General features: G+C 38.6%; 1 protein-coding gene across 1 annotated transcript in view; it reads left to right on the top strand.

Annotated features, from left to right (window-relative positions):
* The window catches only part of SHB (SH2 domain containing adaptor protein B), a 170,121-nt gene that overhangs the window by 120,411 nt on the left and 29,476 nt on the right, over positions 1–20,234 (top strand). The window contains exons 4-5 of the mRNA XM_070742243.1: positions 1,308–1,482; positions 1,709–1,828. Coding sequence (XP_070598344.1) covers positions 1,308–1,482; positions 1,709–1,828 — 295 coding nt within the window. The remainder of the gene's footprint in view (positions 1–1,307; positions 1,483–1,708; positions 1,829–20,234) is intronic.

The following is a 20,234-nucleotide window of genomic DNA, read 5'->3' as shown; positions in this document are numbered from 1 at the left end:
TACTCTTATATTGCATTATATGATACGATTCTGGAGACCTCACCTACAAAAAGATATTGACAAAATTGAACGGGTCCAAAGACGGGCTACAAGAATGGTGGAAGGTCTTAAGCATAAAACGTATCAGGAAAGACTTAGTGAACTCAATCTGTATAGTCTGGAGGACAGAAGGAAAAGGGGGGACATGATCAAAACATTTAAATATGTTAAAGGGTTAAATAAGGTCCAGGAGGGAAGTGTTTTTAATAGGAAAGTGAACACAAGAACAAGGGGACACAATCTGAAGTTAGTTGGGGGAAAGATCAAAGGCAACATGAGAAAATATTATTTTACTGAAAGAGTAGTAGATCCTTGGAACAAACTTCCAGCAGACGTGGTTGGTAAATCCACAGTCACTGAATTTAAACATGCCTGGGATAAACATATATCCATTGTAAGATAAAATACAGGAAATAGTATAAGGGCAGACTAGATGGACCATGAGGTCTATTTCTGCCGTCAGTCTTCTATGTTTCTATGTTTCGGTATGTTATGTTATATTATGTTATTATTGCTTTTACTCTAAACTTTTTTGAGATTCCTTTTTGAGTTACCCTTTTTTCCAGAGTATAAGATGCACCTCTTCCCCCCCTAAAAGAGGCTGAAAATTTGGGTGTGTCTTTTATTCCGAATGTAGCTTTTACTAAGCTTTTGTTTAGCTCTAAGGAGGTGCTCTTCTGTGCTTTGCTAGCTAAGCGATCTTCTCTGTGCCTGCTTCTTTCATTGCTGATCCCTCTGACAATGAGCTTAGCCTTTTTTCAGCCTTAAGGAGTGAAGCTATCTTCTGTGCTTTGCTAGTGATCGTCCCTTTGCCTGATTTTCTCATTGTTTCTCTCTGAGAGAGAGAAGTAAAGTGTTTTTAAAAACTGTTTTAAAAACCAGGGGATAAAAAGCAAGCCCGTGGGCTCAAAACCAGCAAATTAATGTACTGAAACTGACCAGATGAATATCTGGTGCAGGTTAAATACCTGGACAGATTATTTTTTTCCTATTTTCCTCCCCTACAACTAAGGTGCGTCTTATACTCCGGTACATCTTATACTCCAAAAAATATGGTATATGTTTTGAATGTCAAGTTTTAATGGTTTCATATTGGCTTCTATTTAAACTTTGTCAGAGTCATGGCAGCGACAGTGGCAACTATATTAGCATGGCATGGCATGGCATATAGTACAGTGTGCAATATACTTTTATTTCTGTTCAATATTTTAAATGCTTTGGCTATTTGCTAATTTGGAAGTAACCGTTTGCTTGAATATGTCTTGCAGCCCAGTTCAACGGGGGAGAGATAAGGCAATCTTCACCTTCTCCATCTTCAAGTGATCGGCGCCGACAGCTTCGGGCACCCGGGGGAGGCTTCAAACCCATCAAACATGGTAGCCCAGAATTCTGTGGAATCTTGGGGGAGAGAGTGGATCCAACTATTCCACTGGAAAAACAGATGTAAGTGGCTGATACTTGGTACAGGGAAACATAGAGCAATAGAAACTGACATTAAAGTGACATTCTGCATTTGTTGGGAGTTTGCAGGGCTGCAACCAGTATACACCTCGCAAAGTTGCTTTGTTTTGTCTTGCATATAATACAGTGGAATGTCTTTTTAAAAAAACCCTCTAAAAACTCTAAAAGTGAATTTATTCTAAGTGTTAATTGCTTGTATTTTTTGTAGATGGTATCATGGAGCAATCAGTCGGACAGATGCAGAAAACCTCTTGCGCTTGTGTAAAGAATGTAGTTATCTAGTGAGGAATAGCCAAACAAGCAAGCATGACTATTCACTTTCTTTAAAGTAAGTATCCTTTAAGCAAATTACAGGCACAGTGTTAAGCAGATTTGTAGGGTGCAGCAGCAGCTACCAGACATTCCTTCATCTTGACATTTAAAAGGCTTCCTCAAGCCCCATAGGAATTTTTGAATTCCAGATGTCAGACTGGATTGCTTTGAGTGACACTTCTGAGGTTTGGTTGTAAGGCTCCAGGGACAAATATGGGGGGTTTGTTTAGATCTGTTTTGTTTTTAGTTTTTATCTCTTCTTGTTGCTGATTAAAATATTTCTGTTACAGTTTTCTTCTTTCAACATTTAATAAAGCAATTGTTCAGTTTGTTTTTTCTCCTCTTTCCCTGCTTTGGCAGATAACTTACATAAACCCACAAAGTATAAAGAGTTTGCGTTGCACTGAATACAATGAATGAAAAGATTAGTTTTATTGACTGGTAAACTACCATGTAAAATTTCCCCAAGTAAAACAAGCAATGGAAATTGGAGTGGAATAGAAAAAAAATTTAAAGTTAGGGAGATATCATTGATTTACATTAAAAAGAATGAGGAAAAAATGTAAGTAGTCCTTTAAAAAAAACTAGTACTAACATTTTTAGCCTACAATCATTTGCCTAAAATTAAATCCTAATAAATTGACTAAGATTTTCTTTCCAAATAAATATGCAAAGGATCAGATTTTTAAATGGATACATAGATATAAATAAAATATAGATATTTGTTTCTGCAGTCAATAATATCTATATATATGAATTGGAACAATTGTAATACTTAAACATACATTCCGTGAGATATCCAGAATCACTATGTGAGATGGCAGCTATGTAAACTGAAGAAGGAAATAAAATGAATGAATGCATGTATTATGATTTGTAGTAGTGAAAATGCACTAGCCCCTTCAATTTATATTTTACTGAATGTTGCAAATTCTAAAAACCCTAGACTAATGCCAGTTTTATTCTTCCCATAATTGTGGAATTGTTTCTTTCTAATTAACATCAAACCAAAGTTTGTTCAGTAGTGATTTAACTAAGCAATAAAAATTAATATAACCAGATCATATTTAGAAAGTTATCCAAGTAAGAAAATTGTTTTAATCCAAAGATACATTACAATCATGTGTTAATAATGTCTATAAACTATAAACAGGTATTTGAGGAAAAGGAACAGTAACATTCCATTATCAATATTAGAGTCACTGGAAGGTTATTTGTTATCAGCAATAAGCAAAATTACATTATTAATAATGTACTGTAATGTATTAATAATTAATGGGAATAAGGAGATCGCTGACCATTTCAATAGCTACTTCTGTTCAGTTTTCTCAAAAGACACCTTACAAAATAATACTATAGAGGGATATAGCATTGCTTCCAGCTGTACGGATTCAGCTCCAGTGATCTTAGAAGCCGATGTCTTAGAAGAACTTGAACGATTAAAGATAAATAAGGCAATGGGTCCAGATGGCATCCACCCCAGAGTTCTTAAAGAACTCAGATCTGTCATTGCTACCCCCCTGACTGATTTGTTTAACCAATCCTTGTTAACAGGAGAAGTTCCTGAGGATTGGAGAATGGCCAGTGTTGTGCCTATCCACAAGAAGGGCAGTAGAGAAGAAACTGGTAACTACAGGCCAGTTAGCTTGACATCAGTGGTAGTTAAAATGATGGAGACTCTACTCAAAAAGAGGATAAATCAGCACCTAAAAAACAATAACTTGTTGGACCCAAATCAGCATGGCTTTACTGAAGGCAAATCATGTCAGACTAATCTCATTGATTTCTTTGACTATGTCACAAAGGTGTTGGATGAAGGTGGTGCGGTGGATATTGCCTACCTGGACTTCAGCAAAGCCTTTGATACGGTTCCACATAAAGAGCTGATAGATAAATTAGTGAAGATTGGACTTAATCCCTGGATAGTTCAATGGATTTGCAGCTGGCTGAAGCGTAGACATCAGAGAGTTATTGTTAACGGCCAGTATTCTGAGCAGAGTCAGGTTACAAGCGGTGTGCCACAAGGGTCTGTTCTGGGTCCTATTCTTTTTAATATGTTTGTGAGTGACATAGGGGAAGGTTTGGTAGGGAACGTTTGCCTATTTGCCGATGACTCTAAAGTGTGCAATAGGGTTGATATTCCTAGAGACGTCTGTAAATATGGTAAATGATTTAGCTTTACTAGATAAATGGTCAAAGCAATGAAAACTGCAGTTTAATGTTTCCAAATGTAAAATAATGCACTTGGGGAAAAGGAATCCTCAATCTGAGTATTGTATTGGCAGTTCTGTGTTAGCAAATACTTCAGAAGAAAAGGATTTAGGGGTAGTGATTTCTGACAGTCTCAAAATGGGTGAACAGTGCAGTCAGGTGGTAGGGAAAGCAAGTAGGATGCTTGACTGCATAGCTAGAGGTATAACAAGCAGGAAGAGGGAGATTATGATCCCGCTATATAGAGTGCTGGTGAGACCACATTTGGAATACTGTGTTCAGTTCTGGAGACCTCACCTACAAAAAGATATTGACAAAATTGAACGGGTCCAAAGACGGGCTACAAGAATGGTGGAAGGTCTTAAGCATAAAACGGAAAAGACTTAATGAACTCAATCTGTATAGTCTGGAGGACAGAAGGAAAAGGGGGGACATGATCGAAACATTTAAATATATTAAAGGGTTAAATAAGGTCCAGGAGGGAAGTGTTTTTAATAGGAAAGTGAACACAAGAACAAGGGGACACAATCTGAAGTTAGTTGGGGGAAAGATCAAAAGCAACATGAGAAAATATTATTTTACTGAAAGAGTAGTAGATCCTTGGAACAAACTTCCAGCAGACGTGGTAGATAAATCCACAGTAACTGAATTTAAACATGCCTGGGATAAACATATATCCATCCTACGATAAAATACAGAAAATAGTATAAGGGCAGACTAGATGGACCAGGAGGTCTTTTTCTGCCGTCAGACTTCTATGTTTCTATGTTTCTAATAATACATTTGATTGATTTGCCACATCAGATCTCTTAAGGATCTTGGCTTAGATATGGATAAGAAGCTTTTGCAGGTGCTCCCATCTTTCTCAACTGCAGTAATAGTTAACAAACCATAGACTGCCTCCTTTTTCTGGCTCATTCTTCTGAAAGCAAGCTGAAAATCCTATTTAATGAGATGCTAAACAAACCATGACCAGTTAGCTGTATCATCTGTTCGGAAGACCTAATAAGTCACTAGAGTAACATGTACCTGCTCACTTCTTGTTCAGGACTAAATCGAGAATATATATACCATGTTTTCCCAAAAAGTACAACCTACCCCAAAAACAGACCCTAGTCCAATTTTTACGCCTGCACCTAATATAAGCCCTACCTAAAAAAATAAGCCCTAGTTAAGCCCCTCCCACCATCTGGTTGTACGAGGCAGGGTGAGGCACAAGAGTAAAAATCAAGTTAAGGTGAAGGTATCAACTTTGTACAAGGAATTCAATTATTTTATTCTCTTGAGGATATCGTACACTTTCATTTGTTCTCTAATCCATGTGCAGGTCTTTCTATCTTGTCTTGTATTGCCAAACATGTATCTTTCCATGGCTGTTCATGCCACTCATACCTTTTCTATTGATTGTGAGGTTAATGTCCATGTTTCACATGCATATGTTAGAACAGGTAGCACACTCTTCAGGCGTTAGGGGGAGGTTTTACTTGAAAACTATGCTTCGCTTGCTGAATGCCTGCCAACCACTTTTAACATTCCATTCAATTTCCTTTATTGTATCAATTTCCATTGAGATCTGTTGGTCAAGGTATATGTAGCAGTCTACTACATCTAGTTCTTCTCCAGATATAATATTTTTTCCTCTAGTGAATTTATTAAACATAGCCTGGCTGTTTTTCAGGTTTATTTTTAAGTCAAATGGTTCTCCTGTTTTGTGCAGCCTTTGTATACTTCTTTGTAGCTCTTCTGGGTCTTGTGAGAAGACATAATCTTAACTGATTTTAAAAGGCGCCATTTTTATTCCATCATTTGCCCGGTCTACTTTGCAAAATACATCTTCAAGACAGGCTGAGAAAAGGATAGGTGATATTGTATCGCTTTGTTGTACATCTCATTCTATGTTGATTTCCACTTTAAGATCATTAAGGCAAATTGTCGCCATTTGTTCATATATTGATTATAGTAACTATGTAAGCAGTATCTATGCCTTGGTTGAACAATGCATTAATTATTAATTAATTATTAATTAATGCATTGCTATATATTTTGTGTGTCTTTATATAGAGAGGGAGGGAGAAAGAGATAGGGAGAGAGAGAGAAAAGAGCAATTTTGCAATTCTGCAATTTATGCAGCAGAGAAACTTTCAGCCACCTAATATTAATCCCTATAGCCCATCTCTGACAAAAAATTGAAAAGATGGTCCTGCCCAAACCCAGAAATTAATAAAATCTTATGACCATTTTGAAAACACAAAGGGTAGCTATACAATTTTACCCATTAGAAAGGCTTTAATAAGAAATTTATTTTTCAAATAATCTGGCCCTGTTTCTCAATTTTAAAAAGAGGTTACCTCTGACTTGGGAATAACAGGTAAAACAAGGGAAAAGGTCATTCCCTGAAATAAAATTCTAAATAAAATCAGTGTTGGGCTAGTCCCACTATTTATACAAATTGCTTGAGTTGGCACATAGCCTTACAGCACAGATGTGGAGTTCACTGCAGAGCGAATACTTGGACAGAAAACCTTTGGGCCTCCAGTTATTAGTTCCTGTTGATTTCCCTCATTTTAAAACATTAGGTTCAGGAATTTATAGACAGGAAAGGCAGCCAGTTTCTTAGGAGAGATTGTTGCTGTACCCAATTAGACAATGTGTTTCATCTGTGATTGCCAAGGTCTGACTAGCAAATCAAAAAATTATCTGGTGCCTGAGCCCATCTCTTAGTGAACCCTGTAGTTGAATGCCAAAGCAGCTGTTCTGTTTCAACTGATAAAAGAAGTTTCTGCTCATTTGCAGTTCATATATATTTAAGATTTCTTTGCATTAATTTTCTGAGATATACAAAGATAAAAAGTTACATATATTCTTTTCTTTTTTGCAGAAAGTGGATCACAGGTTGCATGGGTTTACTTTAGTTTAGTCTTTTGTAATGCATCATTGAATGGTGACTAGCTTGTGATACTAATGTATTACATCTTTTTTTACAAAACTACCGTATTTTTCAGAGTATAAGACACACCTTCGCCCCCCAAAAAAGAGGGTGGAAATGTTGGTGCATCTTATACACCGAATAAAACTGTTTTTTGCCTCTAGAAACCCCACCCCCATGTCCCATTTTTGCAAAAACACTCCCAGTTTTGCAAAAAAAAAAAAAAAAGTTAATTCTTTGCAAAACCAGGGGCGTCTTGTCTTCCCCCAGGCCCTGGGAGCACTCTGCAGGCCTCCCAAGCCCTCTACCCACCTCATTTTTTCAAAAAGATGGGCAAAAAATGGGCCTTTCCCCCCCCAAAAAATGGAGGCATTTTTGCCTTCCCCCAGGAGCCCTCTGTGTGCTTCATTCTTTGTAAAAGAACTGGTCCATTTTTGTGAAAAACGGGGTACACAGAAGCTTTGGGAGGCTTGTAGCGTGCTCCTGGGGTCTGGGGAGGACAAAAACATTTCTTTTCTTACTTACCTCTTTGAAATCTTACTGTGTCTTATACACTGGCGCATCTTATAGTCCGGAAAATAATGGTATGTCCCCCCCAAAAAAATCAAGTGATTTTCACTAAAGGTATCAGCTTTGTACACGGAATTCAGGCTTTTCCACTCAATTTCAGAGTTGCCCTCTAATGTGACAAACTCTCTTCTGGTGGTTTGTGGCTATTAGATCAACCACATGAAGAAATGGTGGGTCCTAAACAAACCCATCATGTTTCCTGCTGTTGTACCACTAAGCCCTCTGATTGTTTTACAACATGATTTTTGTGGTATCCCATGTTAGGTAAGAATCTCTTGGGCTACTAGAATGTCAACAACAGCTAAGAGGGTAGGAGAAGGCTGGGTGGGTTTTTTTCAGACCAGTGGAATTAGGTTTTCAAGGATTTGTTATTATAGAAAGAAAATACGCTTTGGGGACAAGAGGGGTTGGAAGGCAAACTGTGTTATCCCACTCTTAGCACTTAGTTTCTCAAATCAAAACCTGGTGAGTACAGGGGGGGAAAAGAAAAAGTTATAAGTAGGCCCATGTAGTTACCGTGCTTTGGAATGAGATATCACTTTTATTCTTCTATATGTTGGAGAATGAATTGTTGTTGTTGTTGTTGTTGTTGTTGTTGTTGTTATTATTATTATTCCTGCAGTATTGTACTGTGCTTGAATTTGTGCAGGAAGGCCTTTTAGCAGACTGTGTTGTGGAAATGTGAATATCCGTCCAGTAGAAATAAGATTAAGCTTTTACATGAAAACATTGCTGGCTGGGGAATTCTGGGAGTTGAAGTCCAGATATCTTCAAGTTGCCAAAGTTGGGAAACATTGCTATAGAGTCATGAACCAAAGGCACCTGTGCCACCATATCTGAGGGCATACAAGGCTATGCCTTATGTGTGCTGGCCAGCTGATTTTTGGCCTTCCGGAAGGCGGAGGGAAGGCTGCTTTCGCTCTTCCCAGGCTTCAGGAAAGCCCCTGGAGCCTGTGGATGGCGAAAAACAGGCCCAATGGGCCTACTGAACTTCTGATAGACCTATTGGGCCATTTGTTTTGCCCTCCACAGACTCCAGAGCTTTCCTGAAGCTTGGGGAGGGCGAAAAATGGTCCAATGGGCCTTCTGAAGTCCAGGGGCTTCAGTGAGGCCTGCGTTCATGCGTAGTGAAGGCAGTGCAGGGGGGGTTAGGGGCCATGCACAGGGAGGAGGGTGTTGCATTATGAGTGTGGGCGCAAGAGCATATGATATTGTGCATGCTTGAATCCTTTTGGCACCCGAGCAAAAGAAGGTTCACCATCACTGCTATAGAGTCTATAGAATTGGGAACAACTAGCACATATGTGCAAGGGAAACCTTTACCTTTATTGCTCTATAACTTGCCAACTACAAAATATTTTGCACATTCTTTGTTTCTGTATCATTCTGGGGGGGGGGGGTTTGTTTAGAAGAAGATATATGTGAAAAGTTGTTCATAAGTCTAACTCACAGACAGTTTCACCACATCCTTGCATGTACTAAACATCTAAATTAGCCTTCTCCAATTTTATGGACCCCAGGTGTACTAAACTTACATTCCCAGAATTCCCAACCACTTTTATAGCCACCAACACATCTGGGTTACTGATCTGAAATTCTTATTCTAAAACGAAGTGAAGAATAAAACTCTGCTTTTTACTGTTTCTTTGTTGCTCAAGAGAGGAAGCTTGCTCTTATTAAACACTTTAAAAGTGCCATATATTGTAATCTGTTTTATAAAGAAGAAATAGCATGTCTTTATTTCTCCTTCCCTAAAGCCTGTTTTTGGGGGATTGAGAACCTATTTTGTGTTGTTTTCTTAAGTAAAATTAAACCCTGGTGTAGACTCTACTAGCAGTACAATCCTTTGGCATTGAGAGACAGAACAGTCCGCTGAAATGCACTAGACATTAAGGCTTAGAACAGCTTCCCTGTGATTATTTTAAAACACTTTTAGTACCTATTCCTTTTGTTTAAGAAAACCTACAAGAATGTTGTTGTGATAACTACTCCTGCCAAGAATTCAGAGTTTTATACTTGAAACTGACAGCTGTGTTAGAATTTTTGATGTATCGGTTCTGAAATGAATAGATATGGGATGAAATCATCTTTCCATTACAAAAGAAGTGAATTTCACTAGTCCACCAGTCTCCTAAGCAGGTATTAAAGTTTGTTGCAGAAAAATCAATTTCCAGAAGCGCATACAGATGACTGATTCAGCTGGGTTCAATAACTTCTTTATAAACATAATAATATATATTTAAAATACCAGAAGTACAATTCTTCTTCAATCAGTTACAGGTAAACACAAGCAGGAGAGTTAGTTTCATTTCAGCACAGTTCAGAGTGAGAGAATAGAGAAAACAGAGAGGACTGAACCACACCCAGCCTTAAGTTTAATTTCCAGTTTTGATTCTCTGCACAGACTCAGAAGTGGTTACCTCCCATTGGCTGACTTATTATTATTATTGTTGTTGTTTTTATTTATTTATTTATTTATTTATTTATTTATTTATTTATTTATTTATTTATTTATTTATTAGATTTGTATGCCGCCCCTCTCCGTAGACTCTGGGCGACTCACAACAATAATGAAACAATGTACAAAAAATCTAATATTTAAAAGTAACTAAAAACCCCTTATTTATAAAAGCAAGACATACACACAAACATACCATGCACAAACTATATAGGCCTGGGGAAGATGTCTCAATTCCCCTATGCCTGACGGCAGAGGTGGGCTTTAAGGAGTTTACGAAAGGCAAGGAGGGTGGGGGCAATCCTAATCTCTGGGGGGAGCTGGTTCCAGAGGGTGGGGGCCACCACAGAGAAGGCTCTTCCCCTGGGTCCCGCCAGACGACATTGTTTAGTCGACGGGACCCGGAGAAGGCCAACTCTGTGGGACCTAACTGGTCACTGGGATTTGTGCGGCTTGCATAGACTTAGTTTCTATGACTATTCATTGGTTGATCTTGTTACCATTGGTTCTCCCAGTTCATGAATATCTTAAAAGCAGGCAACATAGCTGCTGGTGATAACACAAACAAAACCAGAAAGGGAGAGTTGAATGCACTTAGGATTGAGAATGTAAAATACGTAAGTGGAAAGATTGTACAGTCCAAGTTCCAGCACTAGCATTTTACAGGTAGTCCGCAATTTAGGATCACAACTAAGTCCAAAAATTTGTGTTGCTAGGCAAGACAGTTTATTTATTTTATTTATTTATTTATTTTATTCTTTGTCCAATATACAATACATATGAAAGAGAATAGACATTAAGTAATATATATAATGATAGAAAGTAAGAAAGAAGAGAAGTAGGAGGAAAGGAGAGAAAATGTATGATATATGAGATAAGGAAAGAAGATTGGACAGGGGACGATAGGCACATCAGTGCACTTATGTACGCCCCTTACTGGCCTCTTAGGAACCTGGAGAGGTCAATTGTGGAGAGTCTTAGGGAGAAATGTTGGGGGCTGGGGGCTGACACCACTGAGTCTGGCAATGAGTTCCACGCTTCGACAACTCGATTGTTAAAATCATATTTTTTACAGTCAAGTTTGGAGCAGTTGATGTTAAGTTTGAATCTGTTGCGTGCTCTTGTGTTGTTGCTGTTGAAGTTGTTAAGCAAGTTTTGCCCCATTTCTTGCTGTTGTTAAGTGAGTTATTACAGTTGTTAACTTAGTAACATGGTTGTTGAGTGAATTTAGTTTCCCCATTGACAGCACTGAACAAGTCTCAAAAGGTGATCACATGACCCTAGGGCAGTGTTTCCCAACCTTGGCAACTTGAAGATATTTGGACTTCAACTCCCAAAATTCCCCAGCCAGCGAATGCTGGCTGGGGAATTCTGGGAGTTGAAGTCCAGATATCTTCAAGTTGCCAAGGTTGGGAAACACTGCCCTAGGGCACTGCAGCCCTCATAAATATGAACCATTTGCCAAGCATCTGAATGAGGATACTGCAACAGTCATAAGTGTGAAAAACAATTGATAAGTCACTTTTTCCAATGGTATTGTAACTTTGAACAATCACTAAAGAATGGTTGTAAGTTGAAGACACCTGTACTGTTGTCTTTCTCTGGTCCATCGACAAATGTTCGATTTAAATTGTTTTCAGAAGGGCTGATAGGCAATTATCCCCCACCCCTTCTCCACATAGTACGACTTGGTTCATTTGCCCCAAGAAGGCTAAACTAAAATAACCAAAACATAGATCAGTGCAGGTGAACATTTTTTTTGGTTCGTGTGCCAAAAGCACAGGGGGTGTCATGTGCACGCATGCCCACACCCATAATCCCATGTGCATGCACGCATGAACACCCCCCTCCTGGCACACAATGGCATGCCTATTTTGTGCTCTTCCCGGGCTTCAGAGCCTTTCCAGGAGCATTCTCCATCCACCCACCACCCACCCACTCCCCAGTAGCCAGAAATGAACCATTTCTGGCCTCCAGAGGGCCTCTGTGGTGTGGCGGCCATTTTCACCCTCTCAGGCTCTGGAGCTTGGGGAGAGCAAAAAACAGGCCTTCCCCATCCCCTCCAGAGGCTAGAAACAACCTGTTTCACAACTCCCAGTGGACCCAGAAGGCTGGCCGGCACATGCATCTGCACCAGCTTGATATGGCTCCGTGTGCCACTTGTGGCATGCATGCCATATGTTTTCCACCACTGGCCTAGATACTTTTCGTTAGCTTATACATCAAACAAATGGGCTTTGCATTCCCAGGCCAGAAATGGCAACTTTATGTATTTGGTTTTTTTAAAAAAAACAACAATGTTTAAAGTAAAGCATCTGTTTAATTAAATCATTTCATAATTCACTCTTTAAAACCAAAGTTTTAAAAAAAAAAATCTGCTTTTTGAGCAATTTAATATCTGCTTTTACTGCTATAAACAACCCTATGGTCTTTTACTAGGTATACTATCACTTTGAATTGATCCCACTTTGAATACCTTCATTAAAAGTCTGTAGCCTTTTCTTGGCAACAGTTTAGACGTACGATAGTTTCCTTCAAAATATTCCTTTAGTTTCTCATTCAGCCTACAGCCTTACAGTTCAGCTCTCATCTTAGTTGCCAACTGATCTAGCCCTGATAAACTGTTCAAGATCAGCCAAAGATTAGTTAGATGCTACCTTTAGACCATGGGTCTCCAACATTGGCAACTTTAAGACTTGTGGACTTCAACTCCCAAAATTCCTCAGCCAGCTTTGCTTTAGGCACTCAGGCATGTTAAACACAATCGATTTAATATAATAAGGTAGTGATATAGTCATCATATAACAATAATCAGTCCTGGCTTTGAAAAAAGCAACTGTAGGTTTAGAAAGCTTAGAACTATGTCGCCTTAAACACGACCTAAACATAGCCTATAAAATCATCTGCTTCCTCTCAGCGACTACTTCAGCTTCAAACACAACAACACATGAGCACACAATAGATACAAACTTAAAGTAAACCGCTCTAAACTCAGCTGCAGGAAATACAACTTTAGTAACCAAGTAATTGATGCATGGAACTCACTACCAGAGTCTATAGTATCATCACCTAACCCCAAAAACTTTACCCTTATCCACTGTTGACCTCTCCCGATTCCTAAGAGGTCAGTAAGGGGCATGCATAAGTGCACCAGAGTGCCTTCCGTCCCCTATCCTAATGTTTCTCTTTTACTAGTATCATGTATATAAATATTATTATATCTTTGTATACCACCAATACACACTTGACAAAACAAACAACAAATAAAGTAACATTCCCTACACCATTCCCTGCCTTTTCTTAAAGAACATTTCTAATGTTGCTTATCTAACTCTCCACAAGAAATTCTTAAAATATGTGATTACTTTAAACAAAATACAGTAGTTTGGAAGAAAATACTGTACATGAACACATTGAGGTAGGATTTATACAATTAATGGTTTTGAAACCATTGCATTGTTGTGGTAGAAGTAGTTGCATCTTTCATAAGCACAAGACAGTTTCTGGGAAAGCAGAAGTAAGAAATTACAATTTATTAATGTAAAAAATAATACTGTCAATTTTTAAAAGGCTACAGGAAGTCATAGTTCCCTCTAAGCTGAGCAGTGAGCAATCTCTCACTTAAAAATCATCATCAACTCAGAGTTTTCCAAACCTGCCCAGAAGCCGAGAGGGAAATTTTATTATTATTTCTGTGCCGCCCAGTCCCAAAGGGACTGCTGCTCAGACACTATACTTTTCTGCTCACCCCAAAAAAAATTTAGAGAGAACACTGCAGGAAGTTATTAGAAACAAAAGAGTGAATTTAGCACAAAATCATGAAAAATACATTCTGTTTTGGATTGTCCAAAAGCAGAGTAAACTTTATTGAAAGTATCAGAATTTTGGAATGAGATCCTTTCTTCAAAAACATGGCAAACTTTTATGCAAATATCAATCTTTGGAATGAGATTACCTTTTTATATTTTCTATATGTGAGGTATCTGTCCATTGGAATGTCCTTTTTTCAATTGACAAATTTGTTATTTGGTTACAGACACACACAAAAATCAGCTGTGGCAATTTCAACACATACAGCACAGTCTATGCTTTCTCTGTTGATTTATATTACATACGAAGAGTTCGTCTTTTTCTTCCCAGTTGCAGACACATTCTATTCTGTTTAAGAACATCTGACTATAAATCTTGATTTGAAGTGTTTGAGTTTTGAAAAACAACACAGTTTTCTTCATTAAAACACGCTACCAGCTGACCAAAACCTTTATGGTAGTAAATAAGCCGGGTGTAATGGAAGGCCACTGCTTGCTTCCAATTTGTTTGCAATGCATGAAGTAGATAATAGAACTACAGAACAAACTTACAAGGTCAAAGACTCATACTGAGCTATCTGGCTTTGACCTCCATATATAGCACAGGTCAATTGCATTTCCTTCAGTCATCTTTCTGTATCAAGCTAGCTAAGCTGAATTCTGCCAAAGTAATCTTCTAGAAAGATTTCATTTTTGAAGAAAGGTTGCAATCTTGAGAAAAGCCATCCTTTCCCCCTGAATGGCTGTGTCAGTCTAATTCAGAATGTCCCTTCCATATATTTACATTTTATCAAAAATCCCGGTACAACGGTTATGTTATTTTGGCAGAAATTTCAGAGGGCAAGCGGGAGTGACTTTTGCTGCCTGGTAATACAGTACAACATTCCAGCTAGTTTCCCTTAAAAGGGTTGATGAAGAAAGGAATCACTTTAAGATTCTTGATATACAGTATTATGTTGTTAAAGGAGAAGGAACTTATATGTTCCTCTCTCCCCCCTTTTTTTTCTTTTTGTTTTGTATAGAAGTCATGTTTCATCTGCCTTAGAGAGAAGTTTAGCAAAGCAAGATGCTAAAGCTTTTCCAATAATACATTATTTCAGGCTATACATTAAAACTGATCTATGGGACAATAAAGAATCATCTATTCCCTCTTCTCTGTGATAATCCTCCAGAATGTTTAAAAGGCTATTAAAGCATCTTCCCTCACTCATCTTTCTTGCAGTCCAAATATGCCCAATTCATTTCATTGTTCCTCTGAGGGCTTGTTTTCCAAGTCTTTCACCATCTGGTAGCCTTGCTGTGAAATTCTTCCATTGGTCATGGTCCTAGACACAGTAGTTCAAATTAGGATTGACCAAGGCAAACTACCAGTAGTTTAAATGAGGATTGACCAAGGCAAAGTAGAGTACAGGATTAATTATTCCTCATGGCATGGATGTTGCACTCCTGGAAATGCACTCCAAGATATCAACTGCCTTTTTAACAGCTGTATCACACTGCTAGCTCATGTTTAATTTGGGGGCAGCAAGAACACATTCCATTTGTATGTGCCACTGGTCTCCTTAATCCTGTACTTTAAAATTTCCTACCCAAATGCAGACCTTTAAACTTAACTTTACAAAGACGGCTACAAGAATGGTGGAAGGTCTTAATCATAAAACTTATCAGGATAGACTTAATTAACTCAATCTGTATAGTCTGGAGGACAGAAGGGAAAGGGGGGGACATGATCGAAACATTTAAATATGTTAAAGGGTTCAATAAGGTTCAGGAGGGAAGTGTTTTTAAATAGGAAAGGGGACATAATCTGAAGTTAGTTGGGGGAAAGATTGGAAGCAACATGAGAAAACATTTTACTAAAAGAGTAGTAGATGCTTGGAACAAACCTCCAGCAGACGTGGTTGGTAAATCCACAGTAACTGAATTTAAACATGCCTGGGATAAACATATATCCATCCTAAGATAAAATACAGGAAATAGTATAAGGGCAGACTAGATGGACCATGACGCCTTTTTCTGCCGTCAATCTTCTATATTTGTACATTTTGCTCTGATAAATCCCATCCTATTCTTTTCAGTCCACTGCTTGAATTGTTTACATTCTTTAAAATCTTTGTTTGTGCTAAATATGAGCTATGCCATCCAGTTTTCTGTCATTTGCAAATTTGTAAGAAGACTTATCTCAATTCCCCATCTAGACACCTATAAAAATCAACAATGTTAGGGTCTAGGATCCATTTGGTATTTCCCTCTAAGCTGAAAGGGAATCATTAATTCAGTTTTTTATGCAATGATTCAGCCAGTTGTGAGTTAGACTAACGGTAGTGTCATCTGGACCGTATTTGACCATTCTATTAAGGACACTATAATTAGACACTCTGTCAAAGGTTTTGCCAAAGCCCTACATTATCTCTTGTATCTACTGCATTATCAACTTAGCTAGTAACTCTACCAAAGAAAAGGATACGATTAATCTGGCACAATGTGTTTGTAAAAGACTCATTCCGATCTTTTCCCTGATGTACATCCTTTTTATATTCTCAGAATAATGTCTACATTACATTCAGGCATGCAAGTCTTCACTTGGATACTTGATTTTTTAATTTGATTGATCTAAGAGATAAGCATAAGTGCACAAGTGACTCTGATTTCTAGACAGCATTATTTACTCCACTTATGTCATGGGGATTAGCTAAAAGTTACCTAATGAATAGATTACCGGCATATTATTTCAACTATATTTTTCAGTTGAAACCTTTAACCCTCTTGCTCCATCAGTTCTCATTTGTTAAGGATACAACCTAAAATGCATTATTTGTTTTGAATGTATGTAATTCTATTTGGACAGGGAGTCTCTACTTGCAGTCACTCGTGCCCTTATCACCTTGAGGTTTGACTACTGCAATGCTCTCCACATGTGGCTATCTTTGAAGAGTGTTTGGAAACTTCAAATCGTCCAAAATGCAACCGCACAAGCGGTTATGGGCCTTCCAAGGCATACCCATATTTATCCAGCACTTGTGGACTGCATTGACTGCCGATTGGTTTCTGGATGCAATTTAAAGTGTTGGTTATGACCTATAAAGTCCTACATGGCATTGGACCAGACTACTTGCAAGGCCGCCTTCTGCTGCATGAGTCCCAGCGGCTGCTTTGGTCCCACAGAGTCGGCCTTCTCCAGGTCCCATCAACTATACAATGGCGGTTGGCGGGACCTGGGGGAAGAGCCTTCTCTGTGGGGGGCCCGGCCCTCTGGAATCAGCTCCCCCCAGAGACTCTTACTACCTCCACCCTCCTCACCTTTTGTAAGAGTCTAAAGACTCATCGGTGCCGCTAGGCTTGGGACCATTAGATTCTAGCTCCCTGGCCAATGAGTGTAGGTATGTTTTGCTGTACAAATGGGAATGGGTGATTTTAAATATTATTAGGGTTTTGTAAGGAATTTAGCAAAATTAATTGGATTTTGACATATGTACAGTATACTGAATATTGTTTTTGATATTAATAAATAAATAAAAAATAAAAAATTCAGCTTTTCACCTAGAACATAAAATGAGCAAATACACCTCCTTAGTCTTGATTGTAATTCCAAAGGGAAGTGAGAATATTAAGGAAGGAGACAAGGCAGAATCAATTCCAGTCGTATGCTACCTGGGTAACATGCATAAAACCCACAAAACCGTCTCATTTCTCCAACATTTTGCAATTTGACTTGTAATAATGATGCTCATCGCTTTTCTTTCTTTCACATCACAAAGACTGTAGAGTGGTGTGATTTTGTGGCTTTGACTTAACACTGATTTCACCCCTAGGTTCTTTTCCCACAAGCCAGCCTTATTTTAAGTGAGCTGGCAGCATATCATCATAATGACAATATCCAGTAGACCAGTGATGCTTACTCACAGGCAGCGGCTATTAAGTGGGATTTTTTTTGACCGTACTCAGGAAATGGCTGATTTAGTGTTACTCTTCTGCCCAGCCTTGTAGAAATGCCCTTCCAGCCTGTTTTTTTTGCCATTGCCAGCACAGTTCTTCTAATCATTAAATGTGCCTGATGAATTAGGAGTAAATTTCCTGATCACACTCCACAGATGGAAGAGATTGTGTGAGCGAACATTTTCCGAAACGATAACCAAGATAGAGCATATTAATTTCCCCCCCCCATGTTCTGCACACAAATGACTTTCTTGAAAAATGCACAGATTATAAACCTCCAGTATATTATAAACTTCCAGTTCAGCCATTTTTTGACAGGCAAGCATATCCTGCCGCTTGCAGGAGGCTAAGTAATTAGTGTTACAAGTGGTACTACAGGGGATTATTTATAGATAGTATGTCATTCATGCCTGCTTATAGCGATATTTACAACACACTGGAAGGGCATAAACCGGTCCCTTAATCAGACCAAATCTGTTACAGCAATCTGCCCTTCACAGTCACTATCCAGGCAGATATTTACAAATGTACATTCTCCGAGCATGAAGATTGCATTTAATTAGGATCCGCGACATCCACAGGTCAAATTTTGTATCTCCAATATTTTTTCCCTAAAATAATTATCTGCAGATTGGTGGGGGGGGGGGAGGTTGCCTTAAACTCATGCTATGGAAGAAGCCATCATTGCACATCTTTCAGTCATTGCAGCAAAGCTCAAATGGGTTGGAAAATTAGGTTTCTTGCATGGGAGGCTACTTGCCTGATGAATTTAACCCTTTGGTTTACCTATATTGGACATCTTGTCTTTTTATTTCTTCCATGTTCAGCTGAACCTGGGCCCCTTGCTCACCTTTATGCATTTTTGTTCCTTTTTTGTCTGTCTTTTTTCCCTTTGCAGCTACCCTGTATGCCTCAATTAATCACAATCATAGTTTTAAACTTTTTTCCATCTTTCTCTTGGGAAAAAGTAAAGGATTGTGAGTATATATTTGTAGGTGTCTGTGCTGAAGAATGTGCATCTAGGGGTCAATCAGTCTTATATTTTCATTTGCATTTCTTTATGTATATGTGTATGTGTGTGTTTGTGTGTGTAAAACTTATTTATATCCACAACAAACAGATAATACTAGGAAACAGCTGAGACAGACACCTCCCTCGTTCACTAAAATATAAGGGTGGGGAGCTCAGATTTACAAGATTCTGCTAGTTAGCCAATTTCAATAAAAATACAGGTGATCCTTGGCTAACTATAGTAATTGGGACCAAGAGGGAACTGCATCACTAAGCAACATGGTCCTAAAATGTGACATTATGTAACCATGTCAATTTACAATGGCAGCTTTGGCCATTTTAGTTGCAGTTGCTAGGCAAAACATCAGATGTGATGGAATGTGTAGGTGACTTTGGGGATCAAGGGGCAGAGATGCTGTCTAGGAAACAATTAGACTAGCGGAGGCAGGAACCGCAGTGGTTTAACAGTGGGAGAAAGTTAGGAAGGATCCACTCTAATGGTTCAAGGAATTAAAAACGGTGGCAGGAAGTTTATACCTTCAGATTTGCAAGATTCTGTTAATGTACCGCTTCAGTAAATTAAAGTTAGTTCAACTAAATATCTTTCCTGTCTGGTTTACCTGGAAAGGCTGAAATTACATGGTCACCAATTGCAACCTCATGCCAACTTCCAGATTGACTTAGCTTGTTGGAAGATAGCAGTGATTGTTGTAAGTGTAAATTACATGACTTGTGTTACACTGCAACCATTGCTGCGACCATCGTAATTGTGAGCTGATCACCAAGGGCTAAGTTGTGATCCCAATAGGGTTGCTGCATCGGCTGAAACTTGTAGTTCTTGTTCAGTGCCGTCAAAGCTTTGAATAGTAGTTGAACAAGGGGCTGTTAACCCAAGACCTACATGTAGTTTTAACCATTGTGTGAAGTTGCATCTGGTTTTGCAAGTGGGGCTAATATGCTGTTAGCATTCTAAGGAATTATTTGTACTATTCCTAAAACAAACATATACAGAGTCTTCGGAGAAGGGTGGCATACAAATCTAATAAACTATAATTATAACTATAACAAAAGTAGTAGGGCAGATATCCAGTCAATTACCTAGACCAATGCAATTTGTGTATAAATACTATTTACATATATTCAATACAGTAGTCAGTAAACAATCCAAGTCATTCACATATACATCAATCAATCATATACAAACCAATATCAGAACACCCAGTTCTATATACACAGCAATTCTACAATAATTCTTCCTCAGACATATATAATACTATAAGTATTACTCACCAGTTGCGGCCCTATTTCGACAGAGAGTCCCTGCTCACAGTCACTCACGCCCTTATCGCCTCGAGGTTCGATTATTGCAACGCTCTCTACATGGGGCTACCTCTGAAGAGTGTTCGGAAACTTCAGATCGTGCAGAACGCGGCCGCGAGAGCTATCGTGGGTCTTCCCAGATATGCCCGTACACTCCGCGGCCTGCACTGGTTGCCGATTT

Source organism: Erythrolamprus reginae, chromosome 2 (genome assembly GCF_031021105.1).
Source record: "Erythrolamprus reginae isolate rEryReg1 chromosome 2, rEryReg1.hap1, whole genome shotgun sequence".
Lineage (NCBI taxonomy): Eukaryota > Metazoa > Chordata > Lepidosauria > Squamata > Dipsadidae > Erythrolamprus > Erythrolamprus reginae.
The sequence above is the reverse complement of the archived record's forward strand: the minus strand, read 5'-3'. Positions and strand labels throughout refer to the sequence as shown.